The sequence below is a fragment of the Lethenteron reissneri genome, chromosome 21, assembly GCF_015708825.2.
Source record: "Lethenteron reissneri isolate LAM-NWPU_2019-01 chromosome 21, ASM1570882v1, whole genome shotgun sequence".
NCBI classification, from domain to species: Eukaryota; Metazoa; Chordata; class Hyperoartia; order Petromyzontiformes; family Petromyzontidae; genus Lethenteron; species Lethenteron reissneri.
In genome coordinates this window covers 17,824,118-17,849,765 of record NC_083799.1, presented here as the reverse complement: position 1 = coordinate 17,849,765, position 25,648 = coordinate 17,824,118, and the positions used below count along the sequence as shown (strand labels likewise).

At 53.7% G+C, this 25,648-nt stretch overlaps 1 protein-coding gene across 1 annotated transcript; it reads right to left on the bottom strand.

The window, feature by feature from the left end:
• Positions 1 to 25,080, bottom strand: LOC133345343 (homeobox protein Hox-A13-like). Its single transcript, XM_061556021.1, has 2 exons — positions 24,390 to 25,080; positions 1 to 236 (listed from the first exon to the last, which is right to left on the bottom strand). The coding sequence occupies exons 1-2, from the start codon at positions 25,078 to 25,080 to the stop codon at positions 1 to 3; spliced, it is 927 nt and encodes a 308-aa protein (XP_061412005.1).
• Positions 25,081 to 25,648: the final 568 nt, after the last annotated feature.

Sequence of the window (25,648 nt, the reverse complement as noted above, 5' to 3'; positions counted from 1 at the left end):
TCAATCTCGCTGCTTGGCGCGCACCTTCTTGTCCTTGACCCTGCGGTTCTGGAACCAGATGGTGATCTGGCGCTCCGAGAGGCTCGTCTCGCTCGAGATGAGCCGCCGCGTCTCCTTGCTCACGAAGCGGCAGGCGGCGTAGTGCGCCTCGAGCTCCTTCAGCTGCCCCTTGGTGTACGGGACGCGCTTCTTGCGCACTCGTCGCTGCCCCCCCGGGGCGTCTCCGCATCCTCCGACTCCCGCGGCGCCTGTGACTCCTCCGCCGCATCCTCCGACTCCCGCAGCAGCCGCAGCAGCAGCAGCCGCAGCAGCAGCAGCAGCCGCCGCTGTCGGATCGAGCGTCCCCCGTGCGTAATCCCCACACACCGACACACAACGACAAAGAGCCTCCCTATAGCCTGCGCAGAGCGTTGGGAGAAAGTGCTGTTAGGCCGACACGCAAAGATAGCCTCGTCGAGCAAGTGCTGTTCGGCGACACACAAAGATAGCCTCGTCGAGCAAGTGCTGTTCGGCGACACGCAAAGATAGCCTCGTCGAGCAAGTGCTGTTCGGCGACACGCAAAGATAGCCTCGTCGAGCAAGTGCTGTTCGGCGACACACAAAGATAGCCTCGTCGAGCAAGTGCTGTTCGGCGACACGCAAAGATAGCCTCGTCGAGCAAGTGCTGTTCGGCGACACGCAAAGATAGCCTCGTCGAGCAAGTGCTGTTCGGCGACACACAAAGATAGCCTCGTCGAGCAAGTGCTGTTCGGCGACACGCAAAGATAGCCTCGTCGAGCAAGTGCTGTTCGGCGACACACAAAGATAGCCTCGTCGAGCAAGTGCTGTTCGGCGACACACAAAGATAGCCTCGTCGAGCAAGTGCTGTTCGGCGACACGCAAAGATAGCCTCGTCGAGCAAGTGCTGTTCGGCGACACGCAAAGATAGCCTCGTCGAGCAAGTGCTGTTCGGCGACACACAAAGATAAATGTCCCCCCTATAGCGTCAACGGGCTGTGGGGGCAAGTGGTGAGCCCCTATGAATGCCGGCGCGGCACATCAGGGGCATGGGAGGCCAGCAGCACCACGCCCGGCCGCCTTTGTCTCCCCCGTGGCCACGTGTACACATCCACCAGGTGCTCATTTGAGACTGAGTCGACCTAGGGGAGGGCCCAGGAGCGGCTCAAATATTTCAACTCGAGTCACCGGGTTCGGAGGGCAGCGTGCTCACTACTACACTCCCGCTCCCCTGACACACACATGAAGACAAAGATTCCCCGTATAGCCTGTAACGAACTGTTGGGCAAGTGCTGTGAGCGAGGAGCACCTATGAAGGCCGGCACGGCACGCAAGGGACTGTGCGGCCAGCACCACGCTCGACTGCATTTGTCTCCCTAGTGGCGATATTTACACACCGCACCGGGTACTTATTTGAGGATGAGTCGATCTAGGGGAGGCCCAGGACCGGTTCAGATAATCGTCACTGGTGTTGGCCGTGATCGGGAATCGAACTCGGGTCAGCGGGTTCGTAGCGTAGCGCACACACACACACGCGCACACACGCGCACACACACACACGCGCACACACACGCGCACACACACACACACACACGTGCACACACACACGAGCACACACGCACACGCGCACACACGTGCACACACACGCACACACACACACGCACACACACGCACACACACACGCACACACACGCGCGCACACACACACGCACACACGCACACACACACACACGCACACACACACACGCACACACACACACACGCACACACACACGCACACACACACACGCACACACACACGCGCACGCACACGCACACCCACGCGCGCACACACACACGCACACACACACACGCACACACACACGCACACACACACACACGCACACACACGCACACACACACGCACACACACACGCGCACACACGCAGACACACACGCACACACACGCCGTAGCGCAGTATTTTTTTTTACAAAAAGACAAATTGGTCTTCGAGTGATACAAATAGATGCGCATCAAATGACAACAAAACAACGGCGCCTCCTCCAGACGGCCGTGGCACGCGCTACAAAAGCGCGAACGACGCTGGTTTTCCACTTTGACGTCGCGGCGACGTTAGCCGCGTCCACACGAGCGATTTTGGGAGAGAGAGAGAGAGAGAAAACACGAGTGGCATCGCGTGCGCCCGTCCAACGCAACGTACGTGTCATGTATATCGTGTATTGTGACATTTAAATCACAGTTCCTATGATTACTGTTGTTACATTGTTTTTATAGCTTTATTTTGGTGATTTGAAAACATATGGTTAATCTAAATTGTTGTTGTTGGCTTGCACCACATTGTGATTTTTGCACACAGCGTTTAAATACGTTTTTTTATATTTGCTGGTTTATTCCAGGATGTTTCTGTGGCGCGTCGTCGCTTTGGGATGTTCTGTGTTCATATTTTGATTGTTGCGGTTGCACCCGACTTAAGAGCCACATGGCTCACAGGGCTATACCGAATAAATGAAACTTGAAAAACTTGAAACTGATTCGAGCCAAGACAGACAGCCCTGCTGACGAGACACTGCGCGTCAAAACCGGTCCGGAGTTTGACTGCCTTGGAATCGCTGCTGCTGCTGCTGAAAGTAGGCCCTCCCAGAAGGCCATGCCGCTGGTGGGTTGTGTAAGAAATATAAATATATATATAAACCTATTATTATATTTTGATACTGTCAAAGGAGGTCTAATGATTTTTTTTCGATTTAAAGCTTTCGTGACTGCAGGGATTCATCTTCTTGGTTCTTTTGGTAAAGTCACGTAGAAGGGAAGTAATAAAATAATAATGTTTTATTTTTATTATTTTATTACTTCCCTTCTACGTGACTTTACTGAAAGAACCAAGAAGAGGTCTAATGATGTAGATGCTCACCCCGAGCCCTCCTTACTTTGATAGTGCGTTGTCTTTGAGCTGTACGCCTTTTGGCGTCCTCTGGTCTAACACCAATTGAGACGAGGCTCAAAAGAAAGCCGTCTCAGGTATGAACCAATCAGTTTCAAGGACAATGCATATGTTATCAGAGTGTGTTTTTTGTTTGCATTTTGACCACAAGTATTGTGGTTAATGCAAACATGATTCCTTGTAAAAAGGTTTCAGTTTTGTTGCCAGAAAAAAATGGGAAAACCCCTATTATTATAAATATATATTTTCTCTTTTGGTGTGAAACGAGAAATGTGTGTTAAGGAGTATCTGTGTGTTTATTTCGTGAATTACATTCTCCGCAAGCACGCGAATGATTCATTATCATTACGAGCTATGTGATCAGATCGGGCGGGTGTGGTGTTTCGGGGTGGTGGATTCATGTTGAGATTGTTTTTTAACTCCCGAACCCTCACTGGGATGCGATTAGACATTGACAGTACAGCAAGTGGGTTACATGAACCCGTCTGTGCGGATCTTTAAGCGTTCATCCCCTCGAAGGCGCGAGTCACCAGTCGTGGACGATTTTTATTAATTTTATCCTAGCAAAGCGTTTTTTTTTTCTAAATACAAAGCAAAGAAACGATATAATATATATCTTTAAAGAATGTGGCCAAGTATCCCAGTGTAGGGCCATCCGATGCAGGAGCATTGAGACTCAATCAAGTTATCATCATCATGATTATAATATTTGAGCTATCATTACGATTGTTCTACCCCTGGTATTCTACAGAAGTTACACGCCAAATGAAACAATGAAGCTATTTTGTATTTTACTAGGTAAGGCCCACTGAGCTACATAGCTGTTTTTCAGAAGCGACCTGACCACAAATGATAGCTCAACGAAGTCGGCTTATCCCATAGACATTTATAGCAGCCAGATACTCAAAACGCGTGTTTCTAAACGTGGAGTGAAACACCGGAGAGCCCTCAGGAAAACAAATCCACGAGACCACGGGGGGAGAGAGAGAGACACGCAAACTCCAAATCGACAGCAATCAGGGTTGGGCTCGAACCCACGAACCCTGCAGATCAGGCGAGGGAGTTCACATTTCTCCACTGCGGCGCCTCATTAATTCGAACGTATAGACCATAGACCTCTGTGTGGGCCAGAGGACCGATAGTCTAACAGGGGAATTACCTCGCGATGGGAAAGAGGAACCTCGACCACACGGCTCACTGCCTCCTTAATCCGTTACGATTTGGAGAGGGAAAATGGCTTCAATTCGTATTCATTGCCACTATTGCTGCAGCAGTGGCCTATATATATATATGTATTTTTATAGTGCCACCAAGGTCATATTGTGCAAATATATATATATATATCGGTTAAACATCCTCATGCAGGACTATCTTGAAAAGAAGAAAAAAAAGTCACGAGGCTCAATGCGGCTTTGCATTCGTGGATTAAAAAAAGAATTAGATATTGATTTTGTGGATCGAACACAGTTGTCGGCAGGGCTATGATTTGCGTGCACTTCTGTGCATTTATAAATGTGGTTTCAGTGGGGGGGGGGGGGGGGGTGCGACGTCGAGGCGCTGGGGGGTAAAGTTGGGGTGGGGGGGTGGCACGAACTTGGCTCGCCCAGGTAACACGCGAGCCTCGGGCGCCACGAGGTTAGCGACTAGGCCGGACGTCACGTGGTGGAAGATGGTCGACTACGTTCACGACGTGTGCGGCAGGCGTGGCATCCAGCGGCGAGTCGACCAAGGGTCCGAGTAGGGTGACGATTGTTCTATGTCCGGGTTGCTTCTGTCCAAGACGACAGCAGGAACAATCCACCACCACAACCACCAACCTTCTCTAAAACAACAACAACCGCCATTCGCCACTAAGTGGCGGTGACGTCACCACGACGCTTGTGCCAGGCTATGTGCACATTGAGGTCACGTGAAGTGTCGAATGCCCGCTGGCAAGAGGGCACGGGGCAGACCCAGGTGCCACGGGTAGACTGCCTGAGATGACCGAAATGACTGGCTGATGCACCACCCGTGCCCCCTACTGTGCCAACTTGCTGTGCTTTAGCCACCTGGCGCTCCGCTCGTTGTTGTGAGCGTCACTCCTCCGCCCTCCGTTGTTGTTGGAGGGCGACTGCCTCCAACTGCCCAGCAGCGTCCTTCACGATCCTCCTCCACAGAGGCCGATCTTGACATCGCTGGTACCAGTCATCGGCAAGTCCACTCAGCTCCACATCCTCTTGGACCACATCACTCCATCTCTTCTCCAGCCCGTGCCGCGCCCTTTAAGCCCCCTCTATCCAGCCGAACAAAATCTGTTTAGACATGCGGTGGCTGGGCATTCGGGCTACATGACCCAGCCAAAGCAGCCTTGCCTGCTGGAGAAGCTCACCGATGGGACTTTGCCCAGATCTTTCAAGGATTTGTGAGCTTCTCACACAATCCAGCCTGGTTAAACCCAGGATGGATCGTAGGCAGGCTAGCCTAAATGTTTCTAACCGGCGAAGATGTTCCATTAGGGGGGTCCACGTTTCGCAAGTGTAGAGAAGGGAGGGAATGACCGTGGCCGAGAATACCTGAAGCTTCGTCCGGAGAGATAGACCAGGTAGCTTCCACACAGCGTTAGGCAACCGATGAAAAGATAATGCTGCTCGACTGATTCGGAGTGAGATCGGAGTGAGACCTCTGCTGTTAAACCGGAGCCGGTCATGAGCACACTGCCCAGGTATGGGAAACTCTCCACTCTATCCACAACTGCCCTATCACCAATTGGGCGTTGTGGGGGTGGAGTGTCCGATGGTATAAAATAACCAGGCAGGTGCTTAGTTTTGGTGAGGCTGACGGTGAGGCCTCACCTCTTGGTGGCAAGCTCCAGGTTCAGCAGCAGCGCCTCCAACTCCTCCTCGGAGTGAGCAGCAATTACCAGATCATCGGCATACATAACGTGGTTTAGCAATAGGGAGCCATCTCTTGACCGCACCCGGGCATCGATCAGTCTCCCATTGTATCTGTACCAAGTGGAAATTCCTCCGGTGCAACTATTGAAGGCTTCACGAATTAAGTGGTCAAAATAGATGTTAAATAATGTGGGAGCCAAAGGACATCCCTGTCGCACCCCAAGGTGTATGGGAATGGCTCTGACTCCCGGCGATGTAGTTTAACCCGGGCCCCCTCACCATCATGAAGGTCCTTAATGATCGTGAGCAGAGGATCAGGGACTCCGAAAGCACGAAGAACATTTAGAGCCCAGGCCTACTGATGGTAACATAGGCCTTGACCACCACCACAACCACCAACCCTCTCTACACCACCACAACCACCAACCCTCTCTACCCCACCACTACCACCACAACCACCACAACAACCAACCATCTCTACACCACCACAACCACGAACCATCTCTATACCACCACAACCATCACAACCACCGAACATCTCTACACCACCACAAGCACCAACTATCTCTCCACCACCACAACCACCACCCTCACTACATCACCACAACCACCACCATCACTACACCACCACAACCACCACCCTCACTACACCACCACAACCACCACTCTCAATACACCACCACAACCACCACCCTCACAACACCACCACAACCATCACTCTCACTACACCACCACAACCACCACCCTCACTACACCACCACAACCACCACCCTCGCTACACCACCACAACCACAACCCTCACAACACCACCCCAACCATCACTCTCACTACACCACCACAACCACCACCCTCGCTACACCACCACAACCACCACCCTCACTACACCACCACAACCACCACCCTCACAACACCACCACAACCACCACCCTCGCTACACCACCACAACCACCACCCTCTCTACACCACCACAACCACCACCCTCACTACACCACCACAACCACCACCCTCTCTACACCACCACAACCACCACCCTTTCTACAACACCACAACCACCACCCTCTCTACACCACCACAACCACCACCCTCACTACATCACCACAACCACCACCCTCTCTACACCACCACAACCACCACCCTAACTACACCACAACCACCACCCTAACTACACAACAACCACCACCCTAACTACACCACCACAATCACCAACCATCTCTACACCAGCACAACCACCGAACATCTCTACACCACCACAACCACAACCCTCACTACATCACCACAACCATCACCCTCACTACACCACCACAACCACCACCCTCACTACACCACCACAACCACCACCCTCACAACACCACCACAACCATCACTCTCACTACACCACCACAACCACCACCCTCACTACACCACCACAACCACCACCCTCACTACACCACCACAACCACCACCCTCACTACACCACCACAACCACCACCCTCACTACACCACCACAACCACCACCCTCACTACACCACCACAACCACCACCCTCTCTACACCACCACCCTCACTACACCACCACAACCACCACACTCACTACACCACCACAACCATCACCCTCACTACACACCCACAACCGTCTCTACACCACCAAAACCACCACCCTCACTACACCACCACAACCACCACCCTCACTACACCACCACAACCACCACCCTCGCTACACCACCACAACCACCACCCTCACTACACCACCACAACCACCACCCTCACAACACCACCACAACCACCACCCTCTCTACACCACTACAACCACCACCCTCTCTACACCACCACAACCACCACCCTCACTACACCACCACAACCACCAACCTCACTACACCACCACAACCACCACCCTCACTACACCACCACAACCACCACCCTCACAACACCACCACAACCACCACCCTCACTACACCACCACAACCACCAACCTCACAACACCACCACAACACCACCCTCACAACACCACCACAACCATCACTCTCACTACACCACCACCACCACCCTTTCTACACCACCACAACCACCACCCTTTCTACAACACCACAACCACCACCCTCTCTACACCACCACAACCACCACCCTCACTACATCGCCACAACCACCACCCTCTCTACACCACCACAACCACCACCCTCACAACACCACCACAACCATCACTCTCACTACACCACCACCACCCTCTCTACACCACCACAACCACCACCCTAATTACACCACAACCACCACCCTAACTACACCACAACCACCACCCTAACTACACCACCACAATCACCAACCATCTCTACACCAGCACAACCACCGAACATCTCTACACTACCACAACCACCACCCTCACTACATCACCACAACCATCACCCTCACTACACCACCACAACCACCACCCTCACTACACCACCACAACCACCACCCTCACAACACCACCACAACCAACACTCTCACTACACCACCACAACCACCACCCTCACTACACCACCACAACCACCACCCTCACTACACCACCACAACCACCACCCTCACTACACCACCACAACCACCACCCTCACTACACCACCACAACCACCACACTCTCTACACCACCACCACCCTCACTACACCACCACAACCACCACACACACTACACCACCACAACCATCACCCTCACTACACACCCACAACCGTCTCTACACCACCACAACCACCACCCTCACTACACCACCACAACCACCACCCTCACAACACCACCACACCCACCACCCTCTCTACACCACTACAACCACCACCCTCTCTACACCACCACAACCACCACCCTCACTACACCACCACAACCACCAACCTCACTACACCACCACAACCACCACCCTCACTACACCACCACAACCACCACCCTCACAACACCACCACAACCACCACCCTCACTACACCACCACAACCACCAACCTCACAACACCACCACAACACCACCCTCACAACACCACCACAACCATCACTCTCACTACACCACCACCACCACCCTCTCTACACCACCACAACCACCACCCTTTCTACAACACCACAACCACCACCCTCTCTACACCACCACAACCACCACCCTCACTACATCGCCACAACCACCACCCTCTCTACACCACCACAACCACCACCCTCACAACACCACCACAACCATCACTCTCACTACACCACCACCACCCTCTCTACACCAGCACAACCACCACCCTAACTACACCACAACCACCACCCTAACTACACCACAACCACCACCCTAACTACACCACCACAATCACCAACCATCTCTACACCAGCACAACCACGAACCATCTCTATACCTCCACAGCCATCACAACCACCGAACATCTCTACACCACCACAAGCACCAACCATCTCTACACCACCACAACTACCACCCTCACTACATCACCACAACCATCACCCTCACAACACCACCACAACCACCACCCTCACTAAACCACCACAACCACCACCCTCACAACACCACCACAACCATCACTCTCACTACACCACCACAACCACCACCCTCACTACACCACCACAACCACCACCCTCACTACACCACCACAACTACCACCCTCTCTACACCACCACCACCCTCACTACACCACCACAACCACCACCCTCACTACACCACCACAACCACCACCCTCACTACACCACCACAACTACCACCCTCTCTACACCACCACCACCCTCACTACACCACCACAACCACCACCCTCACTACACCACCACAACCACCACCCTCACTACACCACCACAACTACCACCCTCTCTACACCACCACCACCCTCACTACACCACCACAACCACCACCCTCACTACACCACCACGACCACCACCCTCACTACACCACCACAACCATCACCCTCACTACACCACCACAACCACCACCCTCACTACACACCCACAACCGTCTCTACACCACCAAAACCACCACACTCACTACACCACCACAACCACCACCCTCACTACACACCCACAACCGTCTCTACACCACCACAACCACCACCCTCACTACACCACCACAACCACCACCCTCACTACACCACCACAACCACCACCCTCACTACACCACCACAACCACCACCCTCACTACACCACCACAACCATCAACCTCACTACACCACCATATCCATCACCCTTTCTACACCACCACAACCACCACCCTCTTTACACCACCACAACCACCACACTCTCTTCACCACCACAACCACCACCATCACAACACCACCACAACCACCACCCTCACAACACCACCACCACTACCCTCACTAGACCACCACAACCATCACCCTCACTACACCAACACAACCACCACCATCACTACACCACCACAACCACCACCCTCACTATACCACCACAACCATCAACCTCACTACACCACCACAACCACCACCCTCACTACACCACCACAATCACCACCCTCTCTACACCACCACAACCACCACCCTCTCTACACCACCACAACCACCACCCTCGCTACAACACCACAACCACCACCCTCACTACACCACCACAACCATCACCCTCTCTACACACCCACAACCGTCTCTACACCACCAAAACCACCACCCTCACTACACCACCACAACCACCACCCTCACTACACGACCACAACCACCACCCTCACTACATCACTACAACCACCACCCTCACTACACCACCACAACCATCAACCTCACTACACCACCACAACCAATACCCTCGCTACACCAACACAAACACCACCCTTAATACACCACCACAACCACCACCCTCACTACACCACCATGAACACTCTACACCACCACAACCACCACCCTCTCTACACCACCACAACCATCACCCTCACTACACCACCACAATCACCACCCTCTCTACACCACCACAACCACCACCCTCTCTACACCACCACAACCACCACCCTCGCTACAACACCACAACCACCACCCTCACTACACCACCACAACCATCACCCTCTCTACACACCCACAACCGTCTCTACACCACCACAACCACCACCCTCACTACACGACCACAACCACCACCCTCACTACATCACTACAACCACCACCCTCACTACACCACCACAACCATCAACCTCACTACACCACCACAACCAATACCCTCGCTACACCAACACAAACACCACCCTTAATACACCACCACAACCACCACCCTCACTACACCACCATGAACACTCTACACCACCACAACCACCACCCTCTCTACACCACCACAACCATCACCCTCACTACACCACCACAACCACCACCCTCACTACACCACCACAACCACCACCCTCACTACACCACCACAACCACCACCCTCACTACACCACCACAACCATCAACCTCACTACACCACCATATCCATCACCCTTTCTACACCACCACAACCACCACCCTCTTTACACCACCACAACCACCACACTCTCTTCACCACCACAACCACCACCATCACAACACCACCACAACCACCACCCTCACAACACCACCACCACTACCCTCACTAGACCACCACAACCATCACCCTCACTACACCAACACAACCACCACCATCACTACACCACCACAACCACCACCCTCACTATACCACCACAACCATCAACCTCACTACACCACCACAACCACCACCCTCACTACACCACCACAATCACCACCCTCTCTACACCACCACAACCACCACCCTCTCTACACCACCACAACCACCACCCTCGCTACAACACCACAACCACCACCCTCACTACACCACCACAACCATCACCCTCTCTACACACCCACAACCGTCTCTACACCACCAAAACCACCACCCTCACTACACCACCACAACCACCACCCTCACTACACGACCACAACCACCACCCTCACTACATCACTACAACCACCACCCTCACTACACCACCACAACCATCAACCTCACTACACCACCACAACCAATACCCTCGCTACACCAACACAAACACCACCCTTAATACACCACCACAACCACCACCCTCACTACACCACCATGAACACTCTACACCACCACAACCACCACCCTCTCTACACCACCACAACCATCACCCTCACTACACCACCACAACCACCACCCTCACTACACCACCACAACCACCACCCTCACTACACCACCACGAACACCACCCTCTCTACACCACCACAACCACCACCCTCACTACACCACCACGAACACCACCCTCTCTACACCACCACAACCATCACCCTCTTTACACCACCACAACCACCACCCTCGCTACACCACCACAACCACCACCCTCACTACACCACCACAACCACCACCCTCTACACCACAACAACCACCACCCACGCTACACCACCACAACCACCACCCTCACTACACCACCACAACCACCACCCTCACTACACCAACACAAACACCACCCTTAATACACCACCACAACCACCACCCTCACAACACCACCACAACCATCACTCTCACTACACCACCATGAACACTACACCACCACAACCACCACCCTCTCAACACCACCACAACCATCACCCTCACTACACCACCACAACCACCACCCTCACTACACCACCACAACCACCACCCTCTCTACACCACCACAACCACCACCCTCTTTACACCACCACAACCACCACCCTCTCTACACCACCACAACCACCACCCACGCTACACCACCACAAACACTCTACACCACCACAACCACAACCTCTCTACACCACCACAACCACCACCCTCTCTACACCACCACAACCACCACACTCGCTACACCACCACAACCACCACCCTCACTACACCACCACAACCACCACCCTCGCTACATACCACAACCACCACCCTCACCACACCACCACAACCACCACCCTCACTACACCACCACGAACACCACCTTCTCTACCACCACAACCACCAACCCTCTCTACACACCCACAACCGTCTCAACACCACCAAAACCACCACCCTCACTACACCACCACAATCACCACCCTCTCTACACCACCACAACCACCAACCCTCTCTACCACCACAACCACCAACCCTTTCTACCCCACCACTACCACCACAATAACCAACCATCTCTACACCACCACAACCACCACCCTCACTACACCACCACAACCACACCCCTCGCTACACCACCACAACCACAACCCTCACTACACCACCACAACCACCACCCTCGCTACACCACCACAACCCCCCCCGGCTCTACACCACCACAACAACAACATTCACTACACCACCACAACCACCACCCTCTCTACACCACCACAACAACCACTCTGACATCACCACCACAACCACCACCCTCCCTACACCACCACAACCACCACCCTCACTACACCACCACAACCACCACCCTCTCTACACCACCACAACCACCACTCTCACTACAGCACCACACCCACCACCCTCACTACACCACCACAACCACCGAACATCTCTACACCACCACAACCATCACCCTTACTACACCACCACGAACACTCTACACCACCACAACCACCACCATCTCTACACCACCACAACCATCAACCTCACTCCACCACCACAACCACCACCCTCTCTACACCAACACAACCATCACCCTCACTACACCACCACAACCATCACCCTCACTACACCACCACAAACACCACCCTCACTACACCACCACAACCATCACCCTCACTACACCACCACGAACACCACCCTCTCTACACCACCACAACCACCACCCTCTCTACACCACCACAACCACCACCCTCACTACACCACCACAACCACCACCCTCGCTACAACACCACAACCACCACCCTCACTACACCACCACAACCACAACCCTCACTACACCACCACGAACACTCTACACCACCATTACCACCACCCTCTCTACACCACCACAACCACCACCCTCACTACACCACCACAACCACCACCCTCAGTACACCACCACAACCACCACCCTCTCTACACCACCACAACCACCACCCTCACTACACCACCACAACCACCACCCTCACTACACCACCACAACCACCACCCTCTCTACACCACCACAACCACCACCCTCACTACACCACCACAACCACCACCCTCACAACACCACCACAACCAGCAACCTCTCTTCACCACCACAACCACCACCCTCACTACACCACCACAACCATCACCCTCTATGCACCACCACAACCACCAACCCGCTCTACCACCACAACCAACAACCCTCTCTACCCCACCACTACCACCACAACCACCACAACAACCAATCATCTCTACACCACCACAACCACGAACCATCTCGATACCACCACAACCATCACAACCAACGAACATCTCTACACCACCACAAGCACCAACCATCTCTACACCACCACAACCACCACCCTCACTACATCACCACAACCACCACCATCACTACACCACCACAACCACCACCCTCACTACACCACCACAACCACCACTCTCAATACACCACCACAACCACCACCCTCACAACACCACCACAACCATCACTCTCACTACACCACCACAACCACCACCCTCACTACACCACCACAACCACCACCCTCACTACACCACCACAACCACCACCCTCACTACACCACCACAACCACCACCGTCTCTACACCACCACAACCACCACACTCACTACACCAACACAACCACCACCCTCTCTACACCACCACAACCACCACTCTCACTACACCACCACAACCACCACCCTCACTACACCACCACAACCACCACCCTGACTACACCACCACAACCACCACCCTCTCTACACCACCACAACCACCACTCTCCCTACACCACCACACTCACCACCCTCACTACACCACCACAACCACCGAACATCTCTACACCACCACAACCACCACCCACGCTACACCACCACAACCACCACCCTCACTACACCACCACAACCACCACCCTCACTACACCAACACAAACACCACCCTTAATACACCACCACAACCACCACCCTCACAACACCACCACAACCATCACTCTCACTACACCACCATGAACACTACACCACCACAACCACCACCCTCTCAACACCACCACAACCATCACCCTCACTACACCACCACAACCACCACCCTCACTACACCACCACAACCACCACCCTCTCTACACCACCACAACCACCACCCTCTTTACACCACCACAACCACCACCCTCTCTACACCACCACAACCACCACCCACGCTACACCACCACAAACACTCTACACCACCACAACCACAACCTCTCTACACCACCACAACCACCACCCTCTCTACACCACCACAACCACCACACTCGCTACACCACCACAACCACCACCCTCACTACACCACCACAACCACCACCCTCGCTACACACCACAACCACCACCCTCACCACACCACCACAACCACCACCCTCACTACACCACCACGAACACCACCTTCTCTACCACCACAACCACCAACCCTCTCTACACACCCACAACCGTCTCAACACCACCAAAACCACCACCCTCACTACACCACCACAATCACCACCCTCTCTACACCACCACAACCACCAACCCTCTCTACCACCACAACCACCAACCCTTTCTACCCCACCACTACCACCACAACCACCACAATAACCAACCATCTCTACACCACCACAACCACCACCCTCACTACACCACCACAACCACACCCCTCGCTACACCACCACAACCACAACCCTCACTACACCACCACAACCACCACCCTCGCTACACCACCACAACCACCACCGTCTCTACACCACCACAACAACAACATTCACTACACCACCACAACCACCACCCTCTCTACACCACCACAACAACCACTCTGACATCACCACCACAACCACCACCCTCACTACACCACCACAACCACCACCCTGACTACACCACCACAACCACCACCCTCTCTACACCACCACAACCACCACTCTCACTACAGCACCACACCCACCACCCTCACTACACCACCACAACCACCGAACATCTCTACACCACCACAACCATCACCCTTACTACACCACCACGAACACTCTACACCACCACAACCACCACCATCTCTACACCACCACAACCATCAACCTCACTCCACCACCACAACCACCACCCTCTCTACACCAACACAACCATCACCCTCACTACACCACCACAACCATCACCCTCACTACACCACCACAAACACCACCCTCACTACACCACCACAACCATCACCCTCACTACACCACCACGAACACCACCCTCTCTACACCACCACAACCACCACCCTCTCTACACCACCACAACCACCACCCTCACTACACCACCACAACCACCACCCTCGCTACAACACCACAACCACCACCCTCACTACACCACCACAACCACAACCCTCACTACACCACCACGAACACTCTACACCACCATTACCACCACCCTCTCTACACCACCACAACCACCACCCTCACTACACCACCACAACCACCACCCTCAGTACACCACCACAACCACCACCCTCTCTACACCACCACAACCACCACCCTCACTACACCACCACAACCACCACCCTCACTACACCACCACAACCACCACCCTCTCTACACCACCACAACCACCACCCTCACTACACCACCACAACCACCACCCTCACAACACCACCACAACCAGCAACCTCTCTTCACCACCACAACCACCACCCTCACTACACCACCACAACCATCACCCTCTATGCACCACCACAACCACCAACCCGCTCTACCACCACAACCAACAACCCTCTCTACCCCACCACTACCACCACAACCACCACAACAACCAATCATCTCTACACCACCACAACCACGAACCATCTCGATACCACCACAACCATCACAACCAACGAACATCTCTACACCACCACAAGCACCAACCATCTCTACACCACCACAACCACCACCCTCACTACATCACCACAACCACCACCATCACTACACCACCACAACCACCACCCTCACTACACCACCACAACCACCACTCTCAATACACCACCACAACCACCACCCTCACAACACCACCACAACCATCACTCTCACTACACCACCACAACCACCACCCTCACTACACCACCACAACCACCACCCTCACTACACCACCACAACCACCACCCTCACTACACCACCACAACCACCACCGTCTCTACACCACCACAACCACCACACTCACTACACCAACACAACCACCACCCTCTCTACACCACCACAACCACCACTCTCACTACACCACCACAACCACCACCCTCACTACACCACCACAACCACCACCCTGACTACACCACCACAACCACCACCCTCTCTACACCACCACAACCACCACTCTCCCTACACCACCACACTCACCACCCTCACTACACCACCACAACCACCGAACATCTCTACACCACCACAACCACCACCTTCTCTACAACACCACAACCACCACCCTCACAACACCACCACCACCCTCACTAGACCACCACAACCACCCTTACTACACCACCACAACCACCACCCTCACAAAACCACCACAACCACCACCCTCTCTACACCACCACAACCACCACCCTCTCTACACCACAACCACCACCCTCTCTACACCACCTCAACCACCACCCTCTCTACACCACCACAACCACCACCCTCTCTACACCACCACAACCACCACCCTCACTACACCACCACAACCACCACCCTCATTACACCACCACAACCACCACCCTCACTACACCACCACAACCACCACCCTCACTACACCACCACAATCACCCTCACTACACCACCACAATCACCCTCACTACACCACCACAACCACCACCCTCACAACACCGACACAACCACCACCCTCACAACACCACCACAACCACCACCCTCTCTACACCACCACGACCACCACCCTCACTACACCACCACAACCACCACCCTAACTACACCACCACAACCATCAACATCACTACATTACGACAAACCATCACCCTCACTACACCACCACAACCACCACTCTCACTACACCACCACAACCACCACCCTCACTACACCACCACATCCACCAAACTCTCGACACCACCACAACCACCACCCTCTCTACACCACCACAACCACCACCCTCACTACACCACATCAACCATCAACCTCACTACATCACCTCAAACCATCACCCTCACTACACCACCACAACCACCACCCTCACTACACCACCACAACCACCACCCTCTCTACACCACCACGACCACCACCCTCACTACACCACCACAACCACCACCCTCACTACACCACCACAACCATCAACCTCACTACATTACGACAAACCATCACCCTCACTACACCACCACAACCACCACTCTCACTACACCACCACAACCACCACCCTCACTACACCACCACATCCACCAAACTCTCGACACCACCACCGCAACCATCTCCCACTCTACACCACCACAACCACCACCCTCTCTAAACCACCACCACCCTCTCTACACCACTACTACCACCCCAAGGCCGTAACCATGGATTCAACATTGGGGGGGACCAAATCTTCAAGTGGGTCTGGGGGTCCCAACCCAGAAAAAAAATCTAAATTTGAAAACTCACTTCCTGCCATTTCCTGCCTAAAAATTATTTCAAAATTCACTAACATATGGGATGGACTTATTTTTATTTTTTACAATAATGTCTAATAGTGTATTGTATTACATTGCTCTGTTTTTACTTTTTTACCAGTTCTTGTTTCATTGTATGTAATGTTTGAGATTAGAGATTAATAAAGTACAACCATAATCATATAAATAGAAATCTATGCATTGATTTACACGAAGACAAATCCAGATTTTGTAGCCAAGGTTTAGCAAATTGTTATTTTTATTTACATAGCATAGCAATTATGATTACTTTTTATATTCTTTATAGGGGGGACATTGAGCATATTTGAATATTGGGGGGGATGTCCCCCCCAATATATAGATTAATTACGGCCTCTTCACCACCACCACCACTACCACCGTCTCTACACCACCACCACTACCACCCTCTCTACACCATCACCACCCTCTCTACACCACCACCATTACCACCCTCTCTACACCACCACTCCCCTCTCTACACCATCACCACCCTCTCTACACCACCACGGCAACCACCACCATCTCTACACCACCACCACCACCACCAACTTCTCTACACCACGATAACCACAACCACCCTCTCTACACCACCACTCCCCTCTCTACACCATCACCACCCTATCTATACCACCACGGCAACCACCACCATCTCTACACCACCACCACCACAAACTTCTCTACACCACCACGGCAACCACCACCACAACCACAACCACCCTCTCTACACCACCACCACCACACAACCACAACCATCTCTACACCACCACCAACTTCTCTATACCACCACAACCACCCTCTCTGCACCACCACCACACCACTACAACCACAACCACAACCACCCTCTCTACACCACCACCACCACCACACCACCACAACCACCACCCTCTCGACTGCGCGGCCCAACACCGCCACCAGAATCAGGCGCCACGCGTCGCCTCTTCCCGGTTGGAGTCGCGTGGCCACAGGGTAGGCGGGACGCGCGTGCACCGCGTGGCGTGTGCGATGTGCGCGCGCGCTGACTCCACGTGGTATGCGCGTGCACACACGGGTCACGTCAACCGCGTTGGCCGCGCGCGTTCGAATGCGAGTTCGGACGCACGCCGCGGGCTCGACTCCGACGGGGAACTCTCCCACGCGCGCCGACGCGTCCGCGACATGAGCAGAGGCCTCCAGCTATTTAGATTTTAGTCCGAGTCGACCTAAAGCGCGGCCAAAGCCGTGCAGTGGGCGTGGGGGGTTTTTGTGTCGTGGAGATGCGGCCCTTCCCGAGTTCGATTCCCGTTCACCGGCCCACAGACACACGGTGCCGATTATAATGTGATGCAGTTCCGGGCCTTCCCTAGGTAGACTCAGCCTCAAATGGGTACCTGACGCGATATGTAAACATCACCACTGATAGGGAGACAAAGGCGGCCGGGAGCGGTGCTGGCCCTCCACCCCCCACCCCCCTCGTGTGCCGTGCCGGCCTTAATAGGTGCTCGCTAACAGCACTTGCCCCTATCAGTCTGTAAAGACTATACGGGGGATCTTCACACAATCTTTGTCTTTTGTATTGTGGGAAGCGGCCGTGCAGTGGTTAGCGCACATCGCCACGCACCCAGTGACCCGAGTTCGATTCCAGCCCACCGGCCCAAAACACCAGTGCCGATTATATGACGCGGTCCCGGGCCTCGTCTAGATCGACTCAGCCTCAAATGAGTACCTGGCGCGATGTGTAAACATCGCCACTTAGGGGGGGGGGACAAAGGCGGCCGGGCGTGGGACTTGAAACCCAAACGCATCGTGTGCCGTACCCGCCTTTAATTGGCACTCGCTAACAGCACTTGCACCAACAGAATAAAGACGCTGACAAATATCGAGAGATGTGTGTATTTGTATTTATATTCATTCGCATGTCCACGTCTGCGCCTGACGAGGAGCGCGGGGAACGGCCCAGGGACTAATGGAGACTCTGCGACGCCCGCGGTTTGGTGACCCGCGGTGTCGGTTCGGCTCGAGTCTGGCTCGCTTGGACGAACGCTCGTGAACCAGCGACCAACCGTGCTGCTAAAGGAGCCTTCCCCCATTCCGCCGTTGGAGTCCCAATGATAAGCGGAAATGTATTTATTAAATAAATATATATCTCGTAATAATCACGAGCGCCGTTTGTGGTGAATGTAAATAACAAACGCGTGGCTTTTTGTGGACGCTTCGGCATTTTGTTGAAGGCTTCGTCGGGGGATCTTGTTATGGGGAGCGGTAGTGTAGGGCAGTGGCTCTTCTTATTCTTAATCTGGGGTACGTGACGTAGCCAGATCTATTTTTTTATAGAAGTTAAATAATCTAAAACACAAATGAGGCACGTCCCGTAAGTACAGCTTACTTCACCGAAGCCACGTGTGTATCGACACCATGCATGTTCGTGTCGATTGTGTCACTACTGAGAACAAACGGGCTGCAAGGCCACAGTCCATGTCAAGGAGCGAGCCGACTCGCGCTCCGAGATTTCTTCTCTCTCTCTCAAATTCCCGCTTGCAGCCAACATCCAGGCGGCGGTCACGTCAATCACTGCGATGACGCTTGGGTCTCAAGACAGGGCCTCGCCTAGGTCGACTCAGCCTTAACTTCACTTCCACGGAGGAGAGGCGGCAAAGCCTTCCCCGCGGGCGTGGTGGGGAGTTGACCAGCCCACCAACCCCGGCGCGTATCGATTGCGCTGCTCGCTCACGGACACTTGCCCCAACAGTCTGTTGAGACGACACGGGGGGGGGGTCTTCGTCTCTGGCGTTGCAGAGGATACAGGCTCCCCAACGTTCGTCTCCGGGCTACCCCGAGAGACCATCACGACATCACGAGACGGAGAGAGACACAGAGAGAGAGACACAGAGAGAGACACAGAGAGAGACGCAGAGAGAGACACAGAGAGAGACACACAGAGAGAGACACAGAGAGAGACACAGAGAGAGAGACGCAGAGACACAGAGAGAGAGACGCAGAGAGAGACACAGAGAGAGACACAAAGAGAGACACACAGAGACAGAGAGAGATGTTTACTCCTGAAGGCTGTCTTAAACACCCAAAGCCACGCGCCCAGGCCTACGGCACAATATCTCTCTCTCGCTCTCCTTTTCCGGACATGCGATGTGAAATGTGCAGTTAATTACACATATTTGGGAGGGAGGGGGGGTTCTAATAATATTTTAAAAGAACGCGTTCATAACTTGCTTTTAGACATCGTATTTATCGTGTTTGTTTTTGCTTGACCGTGTATAGACCGTTGACGTATTGGTGAACATCCAAATTCTAATCTTGACCTAAAGCTTTCGCGACGGCAGGAATTCATATGCTTTGGGTCTTTCGGTAAAGTCACGTAGATAGGTTCAAATAAAATAAAATAGCAAAAAACTCAACCTATCTACGTGCCTTCACCGAAAAACCCAAATAATATCCAAATTATATATATATATACTCTACAAGCTACAATGCAATCTTAACGTTTTTTTATACAGGATATGTGTACCTAATCACAAAGACAAAGGTCCCGCTCCCGCCTATAGCCTGAACAGAATGTTGGGGCAAGTGGTCCTCGCGAGGAGTAGCACCTATGGAGGTCTTCACAGGACCCGAGGGAGGTGGGTGGCCAGCACCACGCCCGGTCGCCTTTGTCTCCCCCAGTGGCGATACACCACACCAGGTACTCATTTGAGGCCGAGTCGACCCAGAGGAGGCCCAGAACCGGTTCAGATGCTCGCCACCGTTGTTGGCCGTGAGTAGGAATCGAACTTGGGCTGCCGGGTTCGTAACGCAGTGCATGGACCGATGTGGGTGTGTGGGGAGCGGTGGGGGAGCGATTAGCGCACTGCGCTAAGAACCCGGCCACCCGAGTTCGATTCCCGTTCACGGCCAACAACAGTGACGATTATATGAACCGGTCCTGGGCCTCCCCTAGGTTGACTCAGCCTCAAACGAGTACCCGATGCGATGTGTAAACATCGCCAATAGGGAGACCAAGGTAGCCGGGCGTGGTGTTGGCTACCCACGCCATCGTGTGCCGTGCCGACATTCATAGGATGCTCGCGAACAGGACTTGCCATGGTATACCCACACTACTCACGCAATGTATACAACACTAGTCACTGTTTAAATCGTTCGTCATGTATTAACTTCTGCACTTGGTGTTATGGGTTACAGTGCTAATGCGTTTTCTGTTTGTTCAAATATACACCATATTGTTAAGAATGCTAACATTATAACTCAAACAATGCGAGTGATAAACTACATAACGAGTGGAAACATTGCGCAATAGAGCGCCTCGAATTACTTGGAAAGCGATGTTATTACAGCGGAAACGCCTCTATACAATATCCAGCTGAAGAAAAATTGTGAATCTCTTTTTTTTATACGTATTAAAAATTGCCAAATAGTAATTTTGTTTCGGAGTTCATCAAATCTCGTGGACAGCAGTGACCTTAAATGAATGAGCACGCAAATTAGGGCCTCACCTGTACGCGACTCTTACACAAAATGGTCTTTAACGTTCACTCGGAAGCATAATCGTGCACTTTGGTCATTCGGCTGAGCCAAGTTTGTAGGAAAGTGTAATTTTCACACGTATATATATATACAAATACAAACATCCCCCTGTATAGCCTTGGACAGACTGTTGGGGCAAGTGTCGTTGGCGAGCCCCAGGTAACTCATTGTTGTCTGAGTTGACCTAGGGGCGGCCCAGTACCGCTGCTTGTATTCTCCACTGTTATTGGTCGTGAGCGGGAATTGGAATTTAACTCGGGTCGCCGGGTTCGTACAGTAGTGCGCTAACCACTACACTACTGCTCCCCCCCCCCCCCCCCCCCACGTTTATTCGAACCCACACTCACTTATGCTGCCTCTATAATACGAACAGGTCCGGGATGTGTGTTGTGGGATTTTTTTAACTAAAGTGTTTTATGAATTCAGTGTGGAGGAGGATTATTTGCGTAATATTGTTAGTGAGATTTTGACTTAAAATTGCATAATTGCAACAATAACAGAATACTAGTTTATGGATATATCGTGAAAATATTTACGGGGCTAAATTGGAGTTAATCATTCGTTGTTAATGAAGCGTATTCTGTAAACGCGCTATATATATATGCACACACAAACGCTTTACGAGACACAACGTAGACATTGCAAATTAAATATACACACACACATATTTGACTTGGACGAAGCATCGTTATGAATTCGAGTTTAATTTGTCAATCATTGAGACGTGAATGCTGTACGCATCGAGTATTCGACGTAGGATTATTAGGCGTAATAAAGGTTTCTAAGATTTAACAACAATAAACACACCCACGAGTGAATTCATCCGGAGGTCAATGTTACTTATCCTGTTGTAGACAAGTTTAACTCAAAGCTCCGTGATTCGGAGAATAACTCGCTCGCTCTCTCTCTCACTAAATGCGGCTTGGTCAGCTCAATTAATTGTCCACACGTTCATGATGCAAATTCGGCTTTGGGCGATCCTAATTAAGACTCGCCGCCTCGGCCTCGTCTTAGCGTCTACAATTAGTCGCCGGCCTGCCACAAAACATCGCTCTCGTCTCTGATGTCACGTTCGCCCGTCACCACGCCTCGTGGTTATCAATTTATTTGCATGTTATTTTTGCTAAACAAAAAACTAATAATTGGCAGCATCACGGAGTGTTGCGACAGCCCCCGCCGCTACTAAAAACGCCCCGCAGCAAACGTCAAAGTAACTAAAATTGTAATAGTTTCAAAAGCGAATACGTGTTTATACGAATCGAGCGGGGTTATAGGAAACTTGCAGGTAAGAGGGCAAAAGAAAACCCCCATAGACTCCATGCAGATGCAATGGGGGACTACTCAGCGTGCACGCGTGGTGATGGTGGTGGTGGATGAGTGGCGGGGGGGGCGAGCTCCCTACTACCCTGAACCATCACACTGCCCCCCCCTCCACCCCACACCCCCCCCCCACCCACAAGCCCCCACACCCCCCCTCCCCAAGTCCCCCACCCACCACCCACCCACGGTTACCTGCGTGCTGCGGGGACCACAACGCGCCGGGCTGAGGTGCCCACGCCTGATGGGGGTCCTGAGCAGCGTGCAGGAACGCGGCGTCGGCCCTGCCGGACACGTCCAGGTAGGGCGACACGGGCTGGTGCTGGTGCTGCTGGTGGTGGTGGTACGCGCCCGCGTACCCCTGGTGGTACTGGTGGTAGAAGCCGTAATCTTTCGCCCAGAACACGTCGTCCGCGGCGGACGACGAACCGACCCCTCCCGCCGCCACGGGCGACTCTGCGGCCCTGCCGTGCACGGGGTTGGACGCGTGGAGCGGCGCGTGCGGGTGGCCTGGCCGCAGGAGTTGGCCTCCACCACCACCACCACCTCCACCCCCTCCACCGTGGTGGTGGTGGCTTGCACCTCCGTGGCCGCAGCCCAGAGCCTTGTCCGGCTCCGGGGAGCAGCAGCCGCCGCCGTGGTCGTGGTCGTTGTGTTGTTGTTGGTGTTGTTGGTGTTGGTGGTGTTGGTGGTGTCCCGCCGAGGAGCGTTCCGAGAAGGAGCCCGGAGGCTGCGCTTGCTGCGCGGCCGCCGCCGCCGCCGCTGCGGCCGCGGCGGCCGCGATGGAGTAGGAGAGGGGCGAGTGGCTCACCCAGTTGCGGTATTGGCCGCTGCCCGGGAACGACGCGGTGCCGAGCGCCTCCATGTTTCTGCGCCTCCGTGTGCCGCGCGGTGTTTATTTGAGCGCGGGATCTGTACATGTGAACCCGGGGGGGGAGGAGGGGGGGGGGGCAGGAGCGAGGGGGGAGGGGTGGATGGGGGGCACGTGGGGATGTGTGTGTCTGTGGAGGGGGGGGGGGGCTACGCGGTGAAGGTCATGGTTATGTGGCGAGCTGGACGGGCTTGGCTGGCTGGCTGTGCGAGTTTGGCTCTGCCGGACGCTGGCTGGCTGAGACGATGAGGAAGAGAGCAGCAGCAGCATCAGCAGCAGCAGCAAAAGAGAGAGGCAGGCGTTGGGGGGTGTGGGGTGGTGCGGGGGGTGGTGGTTGCAGTGTCGGAATGTGCCAATAAAGCGGCCTGACATTGACATTGACGGACGCTTTATTGGTCTCGCGCCTGCATTGGCCGGGCCGCCGTCACGTGGCGGATGAACGGCGGAGAGGATTTTTTGGTCTTCGTCGTGGTGAGAGACGAGGGGGGGCGGGGTGAGAGAGAGGGGGGGGGTGAGAGAGGGGGGGGGGGTGAGAGACGAGAGGGGGGGTGAGAGGGGGGGG

Excerpts from the sequence above, each read along its gene's own strand:
- LOC133345343 (XM_061556021.1), bottom strand. The coding sequence starts at position 25,080 with ATGGAGGCGCTCGGCACCGCGTCGTTCCCGGGCAGCGGCCAATACCGC. Across the intron at positions 237-24,389 it reads TAACCGTGGGTGGGTGGTGG|TCGGAGGATGCGGAGACGCC; the intron begins GTGGGGGACTTG and ends GCGCCGCGGGAG.